Raw genomic sequence first — 25,161 nt, 5'->3', positions numbered from 1 at the left:
CTGCCTGGGGGGAAGAAAACACATCCCAGTCCAGTTTCCCCACCCGCTTGATCAGCCTTCAGCCTTTCTATATGCACAAAGGGCGATTGAAATTATGATGATGTTTGCGTCAGCTGAGCCTTAGCTCTTGCCATGGGTGACTCGTGTTATGCATCATCAATCTCCCGATTAGATTTATCAGATGATGATGAGGGAGGATTGGAAATCTGGTTGACATGCAGCAGCCTTGAATTGCATTCCAGGAAGGCAAAATGATTTTGTATTTTCTGGAGTCACAGCGGGCTCCTAACGATTCTTTTCTACAATAAAAACTGTGAAGTAGACTCAAGAGAAAAACAGTCGTAAGAGATGGTGAGTGGACATGATAAAACATAATGTCGTAGCGTTCCTATTTCGCTACAGGAGCAGAAGTAATTATTAGAGACTCTAAACCTCTTCAAGTAAATAGGGAAGGAGCCGTGTTCGGTGAACAAGATGATTTTTAACTCTCGGCCACACTTCCCTAAGCAGAGCAACCCGAGGTTCTATTTGATTTACTTTAGTAGATGTGTTCGCTGTGTCCAAAATGTATTTCCATCTCTGTAGAAGTAGAAGCCTAAACTTATTTCAGCTTGTGAGGCGGGCAATGTGAGGTCGAATATATTATTCGACAGGACAGCTAATTTGGGGATCCTGTCCACCTCCTCACTTCCCTCCATTCCACAGTGGGCACGAACACATGAGATGTTTGGGACATTTTAGGGGCAGGGTTGCTGGTTGTCCATCACCCTCCCACAAACTGTTAAACAGCTTGAATCCGCATTCAGCAGGAATGGGACAGAATACCTCAGTCCTTCAGGAAAATTTTCCTTCTCCCTCGAATAATTCCAGGCTATATGATACAAGCAGAATTTGGCCTCTGGATTCGATTACTGAAATGCCCGACCATAGATACCCGAAGCAATGTTTCCTCCGATTGACCGAAAATGCTGACAATCCAACCAACTCCGCACCTCCAGAACTCTTTGGCGAGTTCTGGATGAAAGCGGTTTCTCTTTCTTAAGGCAAGTGAGCCCTGTCCATGTTGCATGCTTGATTATCTTTTCTCATATTGTACTACCATTGTGGAGCACATTTCAGCCTCCGAAACTTTTCCTAATCTGCTGTTTATGCCCAAAATCAATATATCCCCAAATTTATCTGACCAGTAGCAGCACTCTCTGCTAGTGATGCTATTGTCCCCTTCCACCAAGCACATGAACTTTTCCCATTCTTTATCCCTTTTCTTCTGACGTGTTTCAAAAAAAAAAAAATAGCACCGTGAATCATTTTTAAATAGCTTAAAATTCTGATGTTCCAAAACTTTGCACATTTGGGCTTTTTATGTGATAAAATTAAAATTTTGGAGGACTAAAAAAATTTAATTTTTTTGGAACACGGCACGAGCTTTAGAGCCCTCTAAAGTAAATTTTTTAAGCCTCGGAGTAAGAATAGTCTATGTCCCACTTTTGAAATTCAGGATGTGCCAAAATGGCAAATTGTGCACCCCAGCGTTAAGCGATGGGGATGCAGAAAGATCACCGGAGACTCGGTTTTGAGTGATTAAAATCTATAAAATAAGGAGGAGGATCGTCAACATTTTTCTTCTTCTACTTTGAGGCAAAACATTCTTTCGGTTTATGATCAGACTGAAACGTTTTGGAAGAATAATCTAAAAATCGCTGTAAGGAGATTCGCTTATAAGACAGTTTTGTTACTTGTGGATTCAAAAACCCGATTTACATTGGTGGTTTTTCGGAAAGTAGTTCCATAAAACTTCAAAATCTAATCAACTTCAAAACCACCAAAATCGTTAAAGTGACCAACCAAACAAATGAAAACTTAATTTCCTTGATTTCGGAACCAGCTGCAATCGTCTCCGAAATCGTTTCCTGATAAAAGATCGGGTAATTATATGACTCCTCTCTCCAGGGAAAGATGGATGACGATCTGGTACAAGAAAGGCCAAGACGAGAAATCGGCTAGTACGATAATAGTTCGAGACCATCTTCGCCTCGCTCCCAAAAATAGAGGTGTTTTGTTGTTCCGGGAGTTCGAAACCCACACTATACAGTATAAAGCCAACGAAGAGTTTTTCACGATCAATCAGAGGCGGAAAACGAACTATTTAAAGGTCCAGAGGGATTTCATGTACGAGATTGGAGTTTCATTTCCTTCCAAACACGTCCCTAAAGTTTTCGTACGTGACTGATAAATGATTTAAAATCTTTAGAATTCCCAACTCGTATAAAAATAACTATTAGAAGGTGAGGATCAATGTACAGGGTCAACTACTACTACCTAACCGTGCAGCAGGGGTTTTCAGCCCCTTTCCAGTCGCGAGAACTGCCTGTATCCATCGTCAAAAGGAGAGCACTCATACGGCAAGTCTGAAATACGAATGCCTGAAATTACGATGATTTTAATCGTTGAATGCAATCCTGCCAAGGTGTTTAATTGGAACATTAATTCCAATGTTCGGACACGAACATCGAACACTCTGGGTACTTCAGGGCGCACGGAAGTGCTCGAGAGCAATGGGTTGAAGATGCCTGGCTGAACAGGCATATCCGTACGCATCTCTGCGGAACTATTAACTAATCTGTAACGTGCCCGAACGTGTTGCGTGTATGCATATTCATGGGCCTACACATCATGGGTTTCCCACACGTATTCCATTGAACTAGTGTTGAAGAGCAAGTGTGTGTGTGTGTGTGTTTTAGTGAGTGAGCCGGTGGACGTGTATGTGAGTAAGTGAGCAAGTAATTAATCGGGTGAGTCAGGAAATTAGTGAATGTGCAGATGATAAAATGAGAGAGTGAACGAGTCAAAGTTCCCCATACGATCACTCACTCAATCGCGCACTCACTCGGTCATTCATACTCTAACACTTATAACAATATATGCACCTCGTACACATCCCTCTGAGAAATTCCTAAGAAATTGGTACTTGTCAGATTGTGTATTCTGAGTGTATATGTGTGTAGCCTTAAGTGTTTATGTTGAAAGAATTGTGATTGAGCCTTGTTTTTGCTGCCATCTGGCTCCCATATTCTGAAGTGAAGAATTGTGAATGTTTGGATTTTCATGATACGTCAGTATCGTGTTGTACGTCTGCGTGCTCTCTGCGGGAAGACTTTTAAATCGTGTACTGGCTGGCGTTAACGCCTCGAATTTGGAAAACTAAATAAAGCCAACTTCAGCTGACCACGACCTGCTGTGAGTCAACGGCGGTTCGAACCTACTTGGGACCTCACGGGTCATTCGTACTGCCAGTCACCCACTCACTAGGTCTCTCATACGGTTATTCAATCACTCAGTCGTAAATTCATTCGGTCATTCTCTCGCTTGTATAGTCACCTGTGATGAACTGTTGTCGATCAATTATTTGTCAGTGACTTTTCTCTGAGCGGGGGTTTTTTTTCCGTAGGTGAATTTCCCTATCGGTAAATTGCGTGGCGGGGAATTTTTGTCAGTGAATCTTCGGTGAACCGACTAATTGTTAGAGCTCAGAATGCTTTAAACTGTCTGGGAAAACTCTATCAATCATACATGAATGAATGAACGCCAGGGTCTCTGCCACCGGACTTATCCCGTTGCCGAGATCTCTTCCAGCCCAGCTTCGTGACAGAGTCTGGAACAAAGTGAGTGTGTACACCTAACAGTCTGAGTGTGTAGCTAGTGTTGTGCATGAAATTGCAGTGCTGCCATCTATACTTCAAATTGTGAGTGAAGTGTAATGATTGAATATTTGTAACGTTGTAGGCCTGTTGCTCTTTTTAACGGGGAGATTGGCTCGCATTCGTGCCTTGAAGTTGGGAACCACAGAAAACCAACTTCAGCCGACCACCACTGTGGGGTTCGAACCCGGATCCTCGCATCGCGAGTCCGTCACTATAACCATTCGACCACCACAGCGGCTATCAATCATACAATATTTACATTCTAATAATAGGCTTATCTTGATCATGAGTTGTAAAAACGATAATATTACAGTATATTATAGTTGAAGATATTGTGGAAAAATATCTAATTTTTACTTTGGTGGATTCACAATTATTCTTTTTTTCTTCTGAATTGTAGCAAAATGGTAATAAGGAAACCGTGGCACAGAGACAAAGACTCCGTGGAGAAGAATTCAAGAGCTAGAAGAGCTTACGAGGCACTTCTCATAATATCGGCTCGGATACCCGACTCTGATGAATACAAAAATTTCTCGAGGGCTGTCAGGAACTACGCCAAGAACGAGCTCCAGACTGAATACGAGGATGAGGAGGTAAGTCTCTATCGTATACTCTCACCACATGCTTTCTTTTTTCACCCACGAGTGTTTCGTGCATCGCTGCATTTGAAAAGGAAATTAGAGAATATTCATTCCACTTGAAAATTTTTGCATAATAATATATTTTACATAACGATATCTACTCTCGGGGCTAGTTTTGAGCTGATTAAGAACGGATAGGGATGGCCCAATCATGGAAACATATTTTGATAACATCTCAGAAAATCCATCTCTTGAAAATTAAATCAGAAATACGATATATATAGTTACATGCCCTTTTATAACAGCCTTAAGATGGGATTACACTGTAAAAGTTTGATAAAAGATATTTTATAAAACTTGAAAGATTGAACCAATAAGCGCGTCAGTTATATTCGATCAAATGCAATTTTTTAAGTTTTATCAGAGAGCTTTTACAAAACTTTTATAGTGTAATCCCGGCCTTAGGGGGTGTGCGACAGGTGCGGTTGCACCGGAACTAGAACATCGCGAAAGTATTTTCAAAAAAATTAGATTATCTGCCTTAAAAAACGGATTATGACATGAATATTGTCATGTAAATTTGCATCAACCTGATCGAATAAGCGTTGTATGTCTTTCCTGGTTAGATATGTGAATCTAGAATAGTTTAATCTATGCAGTACGGTAGACAATTCATAAAACGCAAAATTATGTGTGTATTCCGTGGGACAGTATGGGGAAACGCGTGCTGATATGGTACGAATACATTGTAGTGTGGCTACTTCTGGCCTTGCCATGGATTTTATGCATCAAGACATTAAATTTATGAGTCTCCGGCACAGATCCGCATCACACCTCAGCCATGAATACTATCTTCGCTATTGCAGAGCCAATGGCTGCTGGTTTGCAATTGATTAGCTTTTTTATAAGCACGATCCACAATCTCTTGGTAGAATCAGCATCGGGGGTGCAATCATCAGATATCACGAAACCACCGAAGTATTTATTATGATGGACACTGAAGAATTCTTGATCCAAAATCTATGTTTTCCAAGAAAAAAAATTATATTATAGAAACTTAACTCATCTCGTGGTAGGCACTCTGCCACCTATTGTCAATAAATTCATTTTTATTTCTTGTTGTGCGCCAAAGGTACCCCCAAATTATTTAATGCTTTCAATTCTCAAATTATTTCCTTTATTAATTAACCCTGAACCTCCATTAATTGTGGAACTATTAATTTTTCATTAATTATCAAATTATTTCTTTCATTAATTCTTCAATTATTTTCATTAATTCTTCAATTATTTTTCATTAATTCTTCAATTATTTTTCATTAATTCTTCAATTATTTTTCATTAATTCTTCAATTATTTTTCATTAATTCTTCAATTATTTTTAATTAATTCTTCAATTATTTTTAATTAATTATGAAAGTATTTCCATCATTGATTCTGAAATTATTTCTTTCATAAATTTCGAATTTTCATAGTTGCTGATGCATTTCATTTAAATAATTTTTCTTATCTTTGAATCCTAAAAATGTTCGTTTACTTTTCAGATTATTTCTTTCATTAGGTCCCAATTTTCATTAATTTTTTAATTATTTATTTCATTAGTTTAAAATTGTCTTTCCTTCTGAATTTTCATCATTTCAAAATTCTCATTAATTTTTTGTGTCAATTGACATTTAAATTGTGTTTCTATTTTTTATGGATATTTTCCATCATTCCTGTATATTCTGGTAAAATATACGAATTGTTGGATGTCGATATCCCCCAAAATCGCGAAACTGACGACATCCCTGACCCGCAATTATTCTCGCATCTCGCATAGAACCAAATAGTAGACAATGTACTGATTAGTTTGATTCAACTTCAATAAGAAGCACAAATTGTCAAAGTAATCATCGGGTAGTTCATTTCTTCATCCATGTCTAATGGATAACTTGAATAATAAAAGCTCGGATATCAGAAAATATCATCAGCCACAAAGAAATATTTAATTAGTCTGAGATGCTCTCGTCACAAGAATTCCAATTACTTCCTATCAATATTCATTAGACTGGGGGCGAAAAATAAGATTGAGCACACGATGATTGCTTTGATGTGATCCCGGGACATCTTAGCCATTTGGAAAGAAAATTATTTTAATGTATTTTTTCCCGGCTTCGTTCCAGCTAATATTTCTTTTCCTTCAATCATTCAATATGTATTAAAAGGGAAAAAATATATAAATGGATCTCTTATGCGAGTTCTGCCTTTTTCTATGTCCGTGAAAGATGTTGGAAGAGAACTATTTTAAATATCAACTTGGATCAGATGCGCCGACGTAAAGGAAACATTGGGGCAGGGGGGTACTGAAAGTTGGTGGTCATCTCGTATGTACGGGACTCAAGTGCGTACGCAGCAGAGGGAAAGTGCATTGCGTTGTTTTTACAGAAAATATTTGAGAGGGGAATGCTCAGAGCCCCTAACAAAAAAATTTTTGGGAGCTGAAATGGCTTAATGACCTCAGTCATGACTCAGCCAATGAAAAAAAGTAGAGGAAAAATTAATGCGCCTAGAGAAGATGGTATGAGCAACAAGTAGGGCCGCCATTTCAAGTTTTTCCGGGGGGGACAAATATTTTCTGGGGGGAGGGAATATTTTCCGGGGCGGGGGCAAAGCACATGTACTCAATGTATGTATATATATATAGTTTGCATCTTTAAAGAAAAAATTAGCAAAATCAGATTTCAATGAAAAATTTCAAAAGTTAAGTATCGCGCCACAAAAGGCTGCTTTATACACATAACCCAACATTAAATATTATGAAAAGGCGAAAGATGAGAAGTTATTGAAAAATTGTAAAAAGGAAAAATATGGATCAATGAGGAGGTCGTTCTCAAGGGGGAACCCCCCCCCCCACATTGCTCCAAACTGCAAAAATGTTTCTAATGATGGTAAGCCTAATAGGCATAAAATTACCATCAGTTCCCCCGACATTTTTGCGATAAACAAGCTTTGGAAGTCAAACAGCAAAAATAAGAATACACAATTAAAATCAAAATATGAAAAAACAAATGAGTTAAGAATACAAAAATATATATACACAAAGTGTGTTATAAATTGAAAAATGAGAAACCTTGAAGAAAAACGTACCAAGAGCAAGACTCTTTTTAAAGCGTGCCGCCTGAATTGACTGTAAGAAAAATGTGGGTGAGATTTTGAATCCCAGAAAAGAAGATGGAAATCCGTTGCCACTCAAGATATTTAAAAATTCAGAATATGCTTCTAAAGAATCCTTAGCATTATTGCAAGTTTTTTTAATTCTTGAAAGATGTCCAAAAAATATATTTTTACAAAAAAGTTATATCTCCGATCTCCCTCCCGCAGGATAAGGCGATATATCTTTATGTGCTGATATTCTGATGTTTCCAATCCTCTACATAGTTTGCTGAACAGTCATGTTAGGTTTCAATGTTCAAATCCTTCATTATGTCAAGATTTCTGATATACCATTGTGCCCCGGTATATCGCCGATATATTTTATTTTGCTGCACTTGTAATTGTTTGATGACGGAGGGTTACGCTGTGGAAAAGCATGGTGCTGCATAGCACATAATTGGTCTAATGACTGACTTGTACATAATGGTTTTGTTTTTGAGGCTAAGTGCAGAGCGTGGGTAACAGACACTGTTTAGAAGTCCTGCAGCCTTAGCGGCTCGAACTTTCGCCTCATGAATATGAGCTTTGAAACTGAGCTATTATTATCCAAAATAACACCAATATATATATATATTTTTCAAATTTGAATGGGGGGGGGGGGACCAAATTCGGAAGAGTTAATTTTTTAACCGTCCTGATGTTATTATTTCGCATTGGCGGTCATCCAAGGAAGTCGTTTCGTGTCCTCGCTCGTCAAAAACAGCACTGAAGATGTCTATCGAAGTAGTGGACGAAACGTCTGCTTCAAAGAACCCTGGAACACGATATAACAGCCCGAATGGTATGGAATTTAATAATGAAACTCCGGTTGTGAAAGCCTGCCTTCTCTTTTCATTCATGAAATTTTTTCGTATTACTAACAACGCCAATTCATAAGAGATGCCAACAACAGTATAAATTTGGCGGCGCCTGATGGTCATATCTCTCGGTACAGCGATAATTATCTACATCGATATTTTTTTCTTGGTCCGCAGAGTATCGTTATACTAAAGTTTCACTTATTATACTTCTTAATAAAATTTATGATATCAAGGAAACAGTTATTTTCCGGATATTATGCTGAGGTAAGCTCGGAAAGAAAAGTCATCACGTCTCCGCCGGGACTCGAACCCAGGCCCTCTTGCATACCGGGCAAGCATGCTACCATCTACACCACTGGAGACACATGAATCTGCCTAATGTTCGAGTCCCGGCGACGTGATGACTTTTCTTTCCGAGCTTACCTCAGCATAATATCCGGAAAATAACTGTTTCCTTGATATCTCTGGCTGAGAAAAAAGCCATCTATATCTTTCTAAAATTTATGATCTTCTTCATAATTTGATATCTTTTTTTTTATCGAAAATAGGTAGTAATTTTACGGTGCACCTGAATTCTAGAATCTGAGCCAAGTACAGTAATGTCAAACTTGGACACGTACTTGAAATATATATATTTAGAAAATGTGTCTTTGGTTTTAGTGCATTTTTGCAGATGAATGCAAAATTTTTGATGTGAAAAATATTTTCGCGGATGAATGCAACATTTTTTTGACAGAAAAAATATTTTTGCGGATGAATGAAAAATTTGCTACTTGAAAAATATTTTTGCGAATGAATGTAAAATTTCCAATTTGGAAAACCTTTTTTTGCGAAATTTGGATTTTTGTATCTCCGAAATTATTACGTATTACGAAGTTATTGCGTATTCTTAATGAAATAAATATGAAAAGTATCAATATTTTCTCGTAGGTGAATACTTTTGTTACCGCTTTCCACGAGGCTGTGATATTGTATTCCTTGGCTCTCAACGAAACCCTCTCTGACGGATATTCAATATCCAATGGATCTATTATTGTGCAGAAAATGTGGAATAGAACATTTGATGGTATCATTTTCTTTTTATCTTTGTATTTCTGTCTCGTTTCAATCTGTAAACTACATTCTAATACAATTAAATCTATCCGTTACAAAAAAATATATATACACATATATCCTTGCCACTATGAATACAGTCGGGCCCGCTTAAATGGCGATCAACGATTCCAGAACACAATATCCGATTAAGTGGGGAACGATATTGTCAATATCGTTGTCAGAACGATATTGTTTCAATTGTCATTATACAACTTTAGTATAGCCTGTACAATGAGACCTCTATTTTGCGGTCACCGGCGGAACTAAAAACCTCGTCCTTAAAAGAGGGGTGACCGTTGATCAGGGAATATTAGTTGACAGTTAATTTATCGACAGTTAATCATTTGAATTACAAACTTTTATTGGAAAAGGGGAAATCATTATTTTGCCATGATGAGGGGTGACCGCATCTGGGGGGGGGGGGGGAAGGTGTCTGTTGTTAGGGATTTACTGTATATTGAAAACTGATCGATGTTAATGAAGCTTCTCGAATAAATCAGTCATCTAAAATTAAATGAAAATTGTTTAATTACAATGATCAAAATACCTAAGATGGTCACTCATCATTTGAAAGTTAGCACCCTCCATTAGTTTAACAGACATCAAAAGTGAAATAATTAATTATACGGATTGAAGACAACTTGAGTACAGTGAAACGAACACTCCAAGATGCGGTCACCCCCCCCCCCTCTTTTAAGGTCAAATTATGATTCCCCCCTTTGTATAATAAAAGTATGCATTTCAAACTCCTGATTAATGGCCATCACATATATTTACGGATGAAATATTTTTTCCCACCGATGTCCGCAAAAGAAAAGTTTACTGTATTTCGGGGACAGTATTCACTCTCAAATGTTTCGAGAACTATTCTCTATTATGTTGATTATGTGATTTATAACCTGTGATTAACTAGTACTATGTTGATCATTGATGCAACTTTCATTTATTTAACGCTGTCCTAATTTTTCTAATCATAAATTACATATTTGTTTGCTGGAATAATGGTAGTTGCCCATGTATATAATTATATCATGTTCAAGCTTAATAAATAGTTAGGTTCTCCGGAGGCTACCGAGTCCTTTGAGACAATGTGCTGATATCACCGAGAGTGACAGAGCCTGGGTGTTTCTCGGTTCCTATCAATGTCACAATCTTAAAAGTATAGTAAAAGCCCCCTTAACGGACACCCTCCAGATGCGGTCACCCCTCTTTTACGGCAAAATAATAATTCCCCTTTCGTACCATAAAGGCGTGCATTTCAAACCCTGATTAACATTCTATTTATGGCAGAAATTCTCTCTACGGGAGAAATTTCAGTGCCGGAGGATTTTTTTTCCGTTTAAGCGGGGTATCCATTATCCGACTACGCGGGGTCAACTGTGAATTATAGTTCTTTGCAATAAAGATACTATTTCAACCAATGCTTCTAAAGACAATTTATATATTGTTTCTATATGCATAAAATATTCTGTAATCATGTGAAAAACTTCTGTAATCACTCATTAACATGAAAATCAAGACAAAAAGAGGAGATATTACTTATTCAATGTTATGTATTGTACATTATCGCAGTATAAGAACTACTTTTTTCCGATTTTCAGGCATAACAGGGAAAGTAACAATCGATGAAAATGGTGACAGAGATGCTGATTATTCAATATATGATCTCAATCCTGACACAGGCGAATTTGAGGTATCCTCTGATAACTTTCATTTTTACTTATGCTTGCTTACAAAACACTATCGCAATATTTGATATATACAGAGGGATTACTTAATTTATCTTGCCGCATTTTACTGACGAATTGTTGACCGTTGATCCTAGAGGCACATTCAAAATTGGAAAAATTATCCAAATAACATGTAAACTCAGATACATAATTCATGTTGCAAGTGATTGTATAGTTATTAAAATATATAAAAGAAATTCATACGCAAAACCATGTCCTCAAAAACCCAATTAGAAAGTTGTTGCCATTTCTTTCCCCTGAGGCCGCCAAAATAAATATCATTTTTCCTAAGCGCAATATTCGCAGAGAAATTTCATTTTAAAATCGGAGTAAAGTTGGGAAAGGACAGCATTAAATAAGGAAAAAGGCGTTGTCCGTTAGTTTATGCCGCTTTTCCCCAACTTTCCTAAGATATCTGAATTCAAAAGAACCTGCGAATATTGCACTCAGAAGAGTAATTTTTTTTGTTATTGCCTCGAGAGAGACAGGGTAACAGTTCTGTAATCGAGTTTTTGAAGACAAGGTGTCCGTGTCAAAAGCTATTTTCTGTATTTCAGTCTAACTAACAACTCTTTGCAACATGAATGACGTATTTGGGTTTCACACATTATCAACGGTTCGCCAGTAAAATGCAGCTAGAGGAATTAAGAAATCACCGTTTATGTATACTTTTTCTTTTAAAGAATATTCTGAATAATGAAATTGAAATATCTGTATGAGGAGCTTATTTTCAAGAGGGAAACATCCCTGCAATTACTAAATTTACAGTAGAATTAAAAACGTTTTCCTCTCCGGCATGGGTTGCTTCACGAAATTGGAAAGTAGCCCAAAATTTAGAATATTTTGGATTGGTATAAGAATATGTAAATATCATGTGTGTGTCTTGATAAGAGAGTATCTGCATTTAAATATTGGAAACGTTTCGTTTTGAAAAACCAAATTGTCAGCGGCTAAGCATTAGCAAGTTTCTGACTCGCGAGCAGCAGAAATATCGCACATCTGGCCCGCGGCCTGAAAAGGTTGTGCACTCCTTGCTGTACATGATACAAACTTGGAGTGACCATATTTTCTCGAGTAAAATACGGGAAGTTCAACTCGATAATACGGTAAAATACGGGACGGGATACTCGTCAAACAGGCAAGAAAATCACGGCAACATTGCCAATTATGACACAAAAGCAATCAAAAATTTTCCAAAATACCACAAACCGCTGTTTTTAATTCTAGAATGTATCCGTTCGTGGTGATTCGAGAATTCCGAGTATTCTGTTTCTCACTGATCGACCAAAATTTATTTTGCCATCCCCCACCCAACCTTTTCCTTTATGTGAAGGAAAAAATTACTGCTTACAAAATTTCACTTTGTGCTCCGAACGTGTTTGTTCTGCAAAATATATAACAAAAATAGCATTTTCGGTGAAATTGATAAGCCACGCTTTTTTTTTTTGAAAAATAAAAAACAATGTTACTGAAAACGCATAAGATGTTAAATAAATCAGATCTATAGAATGAATTTAAAAAATGTGAAAAATAGCATGCTTTTGACAAAAAACAAAATGTTTTTCAGTGTACTACTCTGTATGGTTTTATGTATATTGAGAAATATATACTGCCTACTAAATGTTTAAAAGTCCTTCAACTCACTTCTAATAACTCAAGTTTTTGCAAACACGTGTAATATTTGGAGAACATACAAATTTTAATCACTGCAAATATATATAATGTCAACTCATCAAACCATAATTACATTCAGTCATGAAAAGTAATTGCGTCAAAATTTTTGTCCAGATCAGACCAGAATTGAATGTTTCTGTCGCTACCTAGCCTTTGCAGGCTGTCAGGCGACTTACAGATCACCAGGGGTTGTATGTGAAGGGGAAAGAGAGAGAGAGAGAGAGAGAAGTTCGTGCATGTGTGTGAATTATGTAGTTAATGTATGTGTAGAGAATGAAAAAGAGCCAGGAGAGTATTGCTTACAAATCTATACAAAATGAGTGCGCATCGAGACAAGACACAAAACAACACAGTCGAAGGAATGAAAAGGAAGAACGGGGAGAAGTAGCTGATACTATGCTTCCCGAAAACCCCGAACAGTATAAAATGTTATACAATCGAGAGAGACACTAATCAGAGATATTCAATCAATACAAGATGAGTCCATGCCAAAATTTGAGCAAGTTCAGTCGTCACCACAGATACTGTACGACTGGCATCAGTCATATAACTATATTGAAGAACGTCAGAGAAAAAGTTATGATGAAGACATAACACACCATTTCTTTATTGCAATAATTGCAGGAATTGAAAGCAATATCACATGAATTTAATAAAAATTATCTGCTTTAATGAAGACAAAAAAATTATCTATTCAAGTAAAATTTCGGCGAAATCTGGCAACGCCGCCAATGTAAACATACAAACACGCTAAAAAGTGCTCTCGATATTTAATTTTATTTTGGATTTATATTTACCAGAAAATGTGTGAACGGTGAGAATTTTTGGACTAATGAACCAAACAATTACCTAAATAGCGTTAATCATTAGAAACACATGCATTAAAATTAATATATGTGACAAAGTATAATCACATGCGATAATAATAAAGAACGATAGTGTCGACATCTAGTGCAGAAATCTGAAGGTGAAAACCATACTAAATATGGAGTGTATGAAGTGCAGGGATTTTGTGTTGTAGATGAATCAGAATTTTTCAAATGTAAAAAATGTTCGCGATTTATACATCCTGTCTGTGCGGGAACAACTGAGGGGGTCTAGACTTAAATATATTAACAATAAAATTACATAAGGCTGGAGTCAGGGGACATATACTTGAATGGTTCAAAACTTATTATTTACATAGACACCAAGCTGTTACTATAAATAAGAAAATTAGTGATTGCCACGAAACCAAAAAAGGTGTTCCCCAGGGATCAGTGTCGGGTCCCACATTATTCTTAATTTATATAAATGACTTTTGCAAAATGCACCTGAACGGACAGCTAATCTCATTTGCAGACGATACAGCATTGTATATAGAAGATGACGATATAACTAATCTATTAATAAAAGCTTAAAAATAAACTTAAACTACATTAGTAAAACAAAATATCAATTCATAAAAAGACGAAGCATTCATCATGACACTGAAATTCACGTTAAAATCCTTATCTGTCACCCACAGGAACAACATAACTGTAATTGTGAACTCATAGAAAGAGTTTACGAGTATGAATATCTAGGAATAATCATTCAAGATGACCTAAAATGGAGTGCTCACTGCAACAAACTTGTCAAAAAAACTTGGATTACACACAGTCCTGATATATAGATTGAAGTACCTAATAGATGCTGATTTTCTAAAAGATATTTTCTATGCTTGGGTTTTCTCTATAATAACCTATGGCTTATGTGCTTGGGGAGGTGCATAACAAACTAACATTGAAAAAATAAGCAACATATATAATTAAAATAAGAAGTACGATAATGAACACACATCGTGAAAACAATAATAATATAAATAGCTATATTTTTAACATCAGACAGCTATATATTTACAGAATGATTAACTTCTTAACAAGAAGCAACTAATGGTTACAGAGAAAAACAAATAGAACCTCGGTAAGACTTAAAAACGAATATCAAATACCAAAAACTAAAAAATATCTCTTCCAGAAAAGTTTCTCTTTCAATGCACCTGAAATAATGAATTTTTTCCAATCGGAGTACCAAACAACTAACAACACTAACAAAAAGTATGAAATATATCAATATTTAAAAACGTCTGAAATAATGAAAATGATATTTTCCTACCACACTATGAAATGTTTTGATTGCTCTAAATCATTTTCACATGTCCTGCTAATAGCATATCTAGACATTATCACATAAATTATGTCTTGCACACTGAATCACCTACAATATATATAATTCTTGAACTTTTTGCGAAACCTTCACAATTGTGAAATTACAATCGTCTATTTTATATTTTTTCTCTGATAAATTTTATCTCATTGCTTTATGTCTTCATGCAAATAGAAAACCTAATAACATTGCAATGTACTTTGGTTCAAATTGGCGGCTAAACAAATAGAAATATTCAAAGGTAGAGAAAAATATGTGTATATATATGTAAATATCACTCATTTTACAGTCGAATCCCGTTATAACGAACTCCAAGAGACCGGATAAATCTCTTCGTTATAACGAAATTTCATTATAAAGGAATTCCAATTTTTCTGCATTGTTCCTATGTTAACTTATCCGGGGTTTAGAAACGTGTTCGTTAAAACGGGATTCGACTTTATTACTTTTACTATTATTTTTTCTTTTTTATTTCTTATTTAATTATTACTTTTCTCTTCTCTCTTATTTTGCTTGTGTAAACAGAGAAGATATGAATCTTATAGTCTTCCTGGAAGGACAATTGTCCCTTGGGGCCACACAGATGTCTTTACTGTTTGTGCGCGCGCTCAATTTCATATGTATATTTATGATTGTGAAATTAATAAAAATAAATTGCTTTAAAAAACAGAAAAAAACGAACATTCCTATAAAAAAGTCGGGACGGCCAGAAAAAAAAACCGGGAATGCCCCGGTAAATATGATCATTCGTACACAAACTTCTGTAACACAAACTGAATTAACCGTATTGTTTTTGAACACGAGATGGCAGCACGACAAACATAATCAGCACAGATAAAAATCAACGCAAACGCTGTCACGATCTCCACACAAAACACTTTCTCATACGGAATATAGATGGCGACACAAGCTAAGATCACAAAATGGGAGAAAGAAACATTTCCGTTTTATTTTCATTAAAATGAGTTGCACTAAATACCAAAAACGGTAAATTTATTCTATTTTGTTCATTTGATTATTTATTTCAATTAAACAATTGAATAAATATAGAATTAAAACATTAAAATTCATTCTTTTCGTCATTCACATGCTTGCACAGACTCTATGTCACTGGCCAGATCCCTCGCTCTGTAGGTGATTCTTTCTGTCATTCACGTGCTTGCTTACGCTCAAAGTCACTCTTTTGCTCGTTCACGTCTTTCTTGGTCGATCATTCCGTTCCTCTAAACTTGCTGCCCTGGGCTATAGCCCGCTAAGCCCCCTGTAAATACGCCACTGTTTATGGTCCTTCAAATTAAATAAAACTGACAAATTTTGCGAACTTTCTCCTACAGGTAGTAGCCAATTATTTTGGGACAGAAAAGAAAGTGGTTGATGCTCCTCATAGAAAAATCCATTGGGCTGGTGGACGCACATCACCGCCAACTGATGTCCCGAAATGCGGATTCGACGGCTCCAAGTGCAAAGGTACCAACTAATTACATTTATTCTTTTATTTTACAATACATCCCAGTCATTTTGTTTGAAAATAGTAACAGGGGCGAACTTGGTTATTCAAGTTTTGAGATAAATTACATTTTAGGAATTCCTCTTCATTTCTCTAATTTTTTTTTGCTGATGTTTTGGATGAATCGGAGTTTGATTCGGATATGCCATTGTTCAAAATTTCTCTTTTCTCGGAATTCCTGGCTAACTTTTGGTCATCTTTTTCTTTATTCTGCTGCGATTCACTGATCACATCTAATCATAATTAATGTGTTTAATGATCAAATACAGCATGAAAACATTTAAAACGATTTTAATTTCACCAAATCTGATTTTTTTTTGTGGCTATAAGTAAGAAGCAATGCTTTTACCAGGTAGCCCAGGTCGATAGGATACTCGCCTAAAAAGTACCAAAGGATGTTTTTTAGAGGTGTGTCGCGAGTCCGGTACTCAGTTCATCCTTATCAGAAACTTTCTTGATACAGGGGTAAACAGGGACGGCGTTCTACATGACCACAGAAAAATATTGCTACCGCAGGGAATCCCACACCGAGGGGGTTAGCCCACCAATCTCTGGGTGAGTATAGAAAAAAAAAATGGCTGCCGTTCCGGAATCGGCAATAAATTGTAGTTCCCGATCTAATCAGCATTCATTTCAGCCTCCACTTTTTCAGCCCTTCACTAATCAGCCATCGTGTGCAGAAAATAACCGTGGTCTGATAAAAATGATCAAATGATCGATGCTTTTTCCCGTCACAGTGGAGGTGCTGTATATATTGCGTATTTAGAGCATTCTCGAATCTCTCCCACTTCAACATGCCAACTACTTCTTAGTTAACCCACAAGTCTTCTCCCCATTTCTTTTGAAATCCCAGGCTGCAGTTTCCGGCCCTTACGTGCCACTGGGCGCACGTACAGTTTTTCTCCCTGGTCATTGGGTTCAGCTATGCATTTTTAGTCGTATTGCTTGCAGGTTACATCAACTTGATAACTGTTTTGGTGGAGAGAACGGCGCGATTGATTTGTTAATTGCGAGCACATGGGGACTGCCATAAATATTTACTAACTTTTTCTGACACAACCCTACCTCTTTTGAGGTAACGGAGTCTTTTGAGGTTACTTTGCATCACCCGGGGTTGTGTGCGGTTCTATTGATCTATCTATATTCTACAGACAGAGTGTTTTTAAGTTGGAGTGCTGAACAGAGTCACTTGTCTGGTAAAATGCGTTGGAGATTCGTGTTTCCTCTAGAATTATTGCTTGTTTATTTGGGAATATCAATTTAGCGACATCTTTAACCATGTAAAAATGTCTCTAGTTTAACTCTAAAAAGAGAAAATAAAAAGGGTAATTTATGGATGCGGACATTAGGGATTTAGCGAATAAAGCCATGTTGAATAATAGTGTCATGCAAAGAAATTTTGAAAACGAGTCTGAAGTCCCTGTTCAAACACCTCTAGAAGCTGCGGACATGTTACAGAAAATAATGTTTTCCCATGATGGAAAATCACATCATTCATTTTCTAAATCAAATTGAAGATGTTGAAAAGTGCGGCATCAGGAAAGAAACTCATGAAAATTATATATATATATATATATATATATATATATATATATATATATATATATATATATATATATATATACAAATACAAAAATGAAATAGTTTTCGCGATCGTTTACGTTTTATGCAAATGCTAGTTGCAACAATAACTGGCACGGTAAGTGATAGCACATCCAATATATTTATATTCTTATTCAGAGTTTTTAAATTTTTAGTGAAAGCAATATTTGTTCTAAATTGATGAATTTGGTAACTCGAAATTTTTTTTTTCTGTTTTCTTGAGCTTCTCGCATTAACCAAGTTCGATTGTATATGAGTATTTTTACATTTAAAAAAAAAAATAATAATAATTTTCTGAGTCCTTTCTGAAATGAATACGTAATTTGGTTGCATTTTATATTCGATTTAGGTTTTGAAGACTACGTAATACCAGTCGTATTCTCCATTGTCGTTGTATTCCTACTATTGGGGTCAGCGGCATTGTACAGGTACGTGAATGTCGTATGACAACATTGTCATTATATTGCTGAAATGGTGATTATCTGACTGTCATTATCTATAGAATAAAATGCACGGAATCCAGTTTTCTTTTGTTCTAAATATAAACAAAAATGTAAATAATTTCTAATTTAGAAATCTTCAAAAAATTCTCCAAAAAACATTTCTTTTGACATTTCTTTTAATGTATAATATTGAATCCGAACGCTTTGCTTGAAGATGACGTTTCGTTGAAAAATCTGAGTTATTGGGGTTTTTTTCGAAGTGAGCTCAAAAATTAATTGATTTGGTTCTTGTAATTTTCTGACGTTGCCACGAGATTATGTATTCAAGTCAAGGCCGAACCGTGCCTTCTTGGGACCTCAGGTCAGACTTTTCCTTGGGGCTCCTCTTCAAAGGCTTATTATTAGGCAAAACAAATGTAAACGTTTGTGGGACCACCATTCAGCTCGGGGGCCCAAGGGTGGTGTCCCGGTTGCCCCAGACTATTTACAGCCCTGATTCGAGTTCTCGTTTCTGAACGCATTGACTCTATGATTTTTTAGTCAAATGTTCGGCACTCAAGTATATTTCCGTCCACGATTGAATCTTAGTAATTCAAGAGCCATGAAAACAAAATTGAAATATGTTATACAAAAATAATAGGAATAAAAATAATAATAATTATTTTAATTATATTAAAATAAATTATAATCATAAATTATGGTCGATCTCCCCGTTAAAAAGTCTCGCCACAGAGAGCAACAGTCCTACAAACAGTACAAATATTCAGTCATTACAAATACAAATACAACGCCACAACAGACAAAATGCCCAACGAGGTGGCTGATAAACTTCACTCACTTCACTTCTGAGATATAGATGGCAACTAGATACGCACTCGGACTGTTAAGTACACATACTTACACTTCCGGCACAACTCACTAGGTAGTAAATTGCCCATGGCGATAGACCTGAGTTGTGCTCGGCTTGAAAAAAAAAAAATCATAAATTATGTGCATACAGGGTGTCCTGTAAGTCGTAATTCGGCTTTCATCTCATCAACCGCTCGCCGTAGAAGTATAATTTCGAATTGAAAAATGCTCAAAATGTGTTGAAAAATCACACTGTACCAGATTTGCGATTTATAATAATGCATATACAAAATGATTTTTTTTTTTTGCAAAATCAAGAATTTAAATTTTGTCAGTTAATCAGAAAGTTGTTACCCTGTGTTTCCTGATGAGAACAACAAAAAATATTATTTGAATTGAATATATCGAGATATGTGAATTCAAAAAATTAGAGAAACGTGGAAAAGAACATAAAATAATGGGACAACTCTATCTCATTTTTGCTGTTCTTTCCCAATTTTCTTCTAATTTTAGTTTAAATATCTCATTGAAATGTTGCACTTGGAAACACTGATTTTTTTTTTTGTCTCAGAGGAGACAGGGCAAAACTTTTCAATCAGAAATTGGAAGACCAATGATCGTAAGGAAATTTTTATTTTTATTTCGGAACACACTGTATTTTCAATCTCAAAACTGGCACAGGGTGACTGCTAAACATATTTTGAGCATTTTTTAAACCAAAATATACTACCTTTGCGATGAACGGTTGATGAGATAAAAGCCGAATTAAGACTGATAGGGCACCCTGTATGTTGTGGGGTTACTCAACGCGGATGTAGCGCTATCTGTTTGACACAATTTTAACTAAGTTTTTGTTACTTCCAAATGCAATTTGACACTTTGCCAGATCTTCTAATTCCGACCCAATTTTTTCTCATTCAACACATTTTGCTAAGCGTGTTCACTAGGGTGGAACGAAAAAAAAAATTTCGAAATTGTAATAGCATTTAAAATATGCCTTTATGTGAAGAAATGACATTCCTAATTTTTTTCCCCAAAATTCAAACTGTCCCCACCCCATCTCCCCAAAAAGGGGTTTATTTTATATATATAATGTTTACATAGATTTTTATAATGTGCACTTAGAAAAGTCTTTTTGCTCGACCTTTAGGGTCCGTGAGGAACCTCAGGATATCAAAATATTTCCCTAGATTTTGGTATAACGTCTTTAAACCTTGAAAGGCATCTTTTGAATACTAAGGCAACATCAATTTCCAAAAAAAAGTGAAAAAACACCCTTTTTTGTTCCACCCTAGTGTTCACACTTATTTCTTCGCAATAGATTTGGTATTTACCAAAATATACAGTTCACGTCACTTAATGTTATCGCACCGGGACTCAAGTTTTCTGATACCAATATCCGAAAAGATCCCGGTTGTATGTACGAAGACCATGTATCTCCATTTCCACATAACTTATTTTAAAATGTTAAATCGTGCTGTTATTTTATGTGTTATATTGCTGAAGAAAAGGTTTTCCTCTTCTTTTATTAAAACTATTCTTTTTATTTTATTTATAAATTGGAAAATATTTGAATGAAATTGTCTAATATATACAGGGTGTCATGTAAGTGTAAATGCTGCCTTTATCTCATGAACCGTCCGGCGTACAGTTATGGTTCCATTTTACGAAATGTTTAAAAATTAGTCTCTACCAGTTTTGGGACTGGAAATACAGTGTGTCACAGAAAAAAAAACTCGTAATTTTTATACGGTCTCCATGTTGTCTAACTTCCAATTAGAAAGAAAGTTGCTGCCTTGTCTTCACAGAATCCAACAAAAAAATTCCAAGTTTCTAAGTGCAATATTCACTAAGATATTCGAATTTAACGATCTGAGAAAGTTAGGAAGGGACAGCATAGGTTAGAGAAAGAAGCGTTGTCCGCGCTATTTTTTTGTTATTCTTTCATACATTTTCTCCGATTTTTGAATTCAAATATTTCAGCTATTGCACTTAGAAACATAGCATTCTTTCTGTTGGCCTTGGAAGATACAGAGCAACAAGTTTCCAGGGTGTTCGTATAAGACATTAGACTTTTTATTTTATGTTAATCTGTATTTTCACTCTCAAAACTGGTCCGGCGTGACTTTTGAACGTCTCTTGAGCATTTTTTAAACTAGAATCGCAACTCCAAGATGGACTGTGGATAAGATAAAGACCGCATTAGCATTTTCAGGACACCCTGTATAAAGAATTAGGTCACTACTTCCTTTAATGTAGTTACGATACGTTCCACAGATCCATTATGAAGTCTTCCAGCCGAGAAACTGAATGCGCTCAGTTGAAAGAAACTGACCGTGAACGGAAAAAAATAGACTTTTTTTTTACCATACACACATGCTTTCATTAAGGGAAAGCCATTGCAAGAACAGCACTACACGTACGTGGATCATAGCGGCTATTAAGGCACGATAAGGACATTGTGAATTATATACGGAATTTTTTTTTTCCATGGAGGAAGGCGCTTTCTCACCTGCTAGATCAGGCATCCTCAACCCGTTGCCACACCACGGTGCTCCCTGAAGCACCCACAGTGATTCATGTTCGTGTCAAATTTCGTGCTCGCGAGCGCTTGATCAACGTTCCCATCAAACACGTTGTGCAAACCGTATCCAAGGATTGAAATCATCTTGAATTCGTATGTCAAACTTGTCGTAGGGGTGCTCTTCTTTCGATGAGGCAGTGCTCGTGACTAGAAAATGTTTGAAGACCTCTGTGTTAGATAATTTCGCTGGCTGGATGATAACGATAACTTTTGATAAAAAAAATATCCTCAGGTTCAAAAGCCTGTGAAGAATTTAAAGAAAATAATATACTTGAAACTTCCAGTGAGGCCCTCCAGCCACCACATCAAGCGCTTATTATAATCACGGATAATGTTATCACTTTCGCAAAGTGCAGAACAGACCAATATCATGACACGGGAAGAATTTAAAGAAAATATATATTTTCAAGTTGACCCTAGTTAACAATCAGTCACTTTTTCTTTTAAAAGAATTGTGAATACAATTTTTTAAATATTTATTTAATTAAATACTTTTTACTCAAATTTTAATATTAAATTTTATGCTTATCTCGGGATTTCTGCAAATTATTTTAAAATAACTATATTTTTTTCATCATAATTGTGGCTCAAATACATACGAGTGCCATTTTTTGATGAAATTATTATTTTTTACAAAACTGAAATTCACTTTTTAATCTCATAGATGGCGCTAGTAAACATATAACAGACTTGGATTTGTCAATTATCATTCACGTTTATGTGATAATCGATTGCATTTTACGATTTTCAGCAGAAAATTTGTTCACTGTGCAATACCAATAGTTATAATCCATAATTAACTCGATTATATAACAGGATTGAACATTAAAAAAAAAAAAAGACAATCCACAGCTCATTTTCAAGTGGAATTTCTTTTGTGAAGAGAGATGAAGAGTACTATTGGTTTTTAATGGCGGGAAACACAAACATCATATATATGGGGTGACCATACATCCTGTATTTCCCGGGACAGTCCCGGTTTTCTTCCTTTTTCTGGCCGTGCCGACTTTTTGGCAAAAGCGTCCCGGTTTTTCCCGTTTTTTACATAACGCCTATTTGGATTTTTATTCTTTATTGAAGTCAAAGATTGAAATTATTTTTAAACTCATAAGTTAAATTATGATAATTACACAACTATAGTAAGAACATTAATCTCCCACATTTGTCTTGCTGAACGTTTTATATCGTATAATTCATTTTAATCCACTGCAATCTGAAATAATGCTTCGTTTCCCGTCATTGCGATGTTTCCGTAATTTCAGCAACATTTGGCAAGTTTGTGCACTTTTAGCGTTGTTCTTGGCGATAATTGCGATGTCCCGTATTTCTCTCGAGAAGATATGGTCAGCCTATATATATATATATATATATATATATATATATATATATATATATATATATATATATATATATGTGAATGTATATCCGGGGAGTTACACTATAGAAGTTTTATTCAAGTTTTTTTTTATTGAACTTGAAAAACGCAACTGATGAGCGCTATCTTTTACATTCAAACGAATGCAACCGATATGCTTATAGATTAAATTTTTCCAGTTTTATAAGAGAACTTTTACACAACTTTGATAGTGGAATCCCGGTCCATTAAACTGTGTTACTCGTGTTATTTTTTTCTACTTAGTTAGCAGACTACTAGACTAATAAAGACTGAATGCAACAATTTTATGCTTCAAACTTTGCTTTTGCGATCACAATAATGCATTTTTTGCTATCTTCGGGAGTCAAATACCTGAAAAAAAACGGCAGGGATATTATTAACATGTTAAAATATTCTGATATTAAATATTCTAATAAACAGTATTAAAATATTCTGCGATAAATGACAGGTTTGTTCTTTTCACCGTAGAATTGCCAGTTATTTATCTCACAATTCATGGATAACAAAGAATGACCATATTTAATCGAAGCTATAGCTGGACTTACGGCCAATAAATCATCAAAAAGTTCAAATTGACTCTCATTACTGAAGATTTGCTGAAGAAAATAATAGCTGATTTTTCGATGAAAAAGTGCAGATATATATGCTACGATAAATGTGATAAATGCAATTATACGTAATAACCGGATATTATGCATACTTACCAAGCATTTGGGCAAGTTTGATAAATTTCCCTAAATTTATCACACACTTTTACCGGCGAATATGCATAGTGCCCATGCATCGTTGGTAAATTTTATAAGTACTAAAAAAGTATCACTTTTACCGGTGATTATGCATAATACCCAAGCGTCACGTCATTGGTAACCATGATAAATCGTACTATATGATACCCTAAACATGATAATTCATACGTGTATTGTATCAGTATATTAGGGCACGATCGTAAAATTTGTTAGGATTTTGTCGGGTCCGAATATATACATCACGCATATTAGACTCATTTGGAATTTATATCATATTTACCAAACTCACCAATTACGCTAAGGTATTATGCATAATCACAGATAAAAGCAATAAATTTCAAGTATCTATCAAATTTACAAACGACGCTTGTGTGTTTTCATATTCGCGGGTAAAAGTGATAAATTTATCAAACTTACATAGTGCGATTAGTAGGTATGCATAATAACCTGTAATTATGTATAACCAATTTATCTCCTTTACCGTAATATATACATATATGCTATAATATGCTATAATCAAAGTCACAACCTCTCTTTAATTAGTATTGTGTCATGCGATATCAAAATTTTCACAAAATGTTGTTATATATATTGTTTTTCATTTCACGACCGAAAACTACTAATTATGCATAAAAAAGTTTATGGATGAGCTCGATCAGGGTATCGATGGGATTGTTAGCAAATTTGCAGCTGATGGGGATAGTCGGGAATCTAAGCAACAGGGAGAAGGTCGATACGAACTTGAATATGATTGCAGCATGGACCAACGATTGAAGCATGACTTTCAGCATTGACAAGTGTGGAGGTGCATGGCCACTCATTTGGGTTCGAGCAGCTCGCGTTTCACTTACGTGTTAAATGGAATTACTATCCCGGGTGCAACTTCTGTCACCGATTTGCAAATTCTTATTGACGAGCGGCTTAGGTTTTCTGAACATTGTTCTCAGCAGTGTTTTGAAATAGCGTACGGAATACTAGAATTCATTCTTAAAAAGGTCTGTTTGCGTTCTCCTAAAGTGGTCCTTCCACTTTTCTGTGGTATAGTTTGTTATGGATTGGAGTATGTTTTATGATTTT

General features: G+C 35.7%; 1 protein-coding gene across 4 annotated transcripts in view; it reads left to right on the top strand.

Annotated features, from left to right (window-relative positions):
• The window catches only part of LOC149087388 (atrial natriuretic peptide receptor 1-like), a 435,567-nt gene that overhangs the window by 301,172 nt on the left and 109,234 nt on the right, over positions 1-25,161 (top strand). For all 4 annotated transcript variants that reach the window (XM_089231469.1, XM_089231468.1, XM_089231471.1 and 1 more), the window contains exons 3-7: positions 4,102-4,294; positions 9,202-9,337; positions 10,968-11,059; positions 16,292-16,424; positions 18,416-18,494. In XM_089231469.1, the coding sequence (XP_089087595.1) occupies positions 4,102-4,294; positions 9,202-9,337; positions 10,968-11,059; positions 16,292-16,424; positions 18,416-18,494 (633 nt within the window). The remainder of the gene's footprint in view (positions 1-4,101; positions 4,295-9,201; positions 9,338-10,967; positions 11,060-16,291; positions 16,425-18,415; positions 18,495-25,161) is intronic.

Source organism: Pholcus phalangioides, unplaced genomic scaffold (assembly GCF_987345545.1).
Source record: "Pholcus phalangioides strain wild (caught in Gottingen) unplaced genomic scaffold, Ppha-v1.0 ptg000004l_1, whole genome shotgun sequence".
NCBI classification, from domain to species: domain Eukaryota; kingdom Metazoa; phylum Arthropoda; class Arachnida; order Araneae; family Pholcidae; genus Pholcus; species Pholcus phalangioides.
The sequence above is the reverse complement of the archived record's forward strand: the minus strand, read 5'-3'. Positions and strand labels throughout refer to the sequence as shown.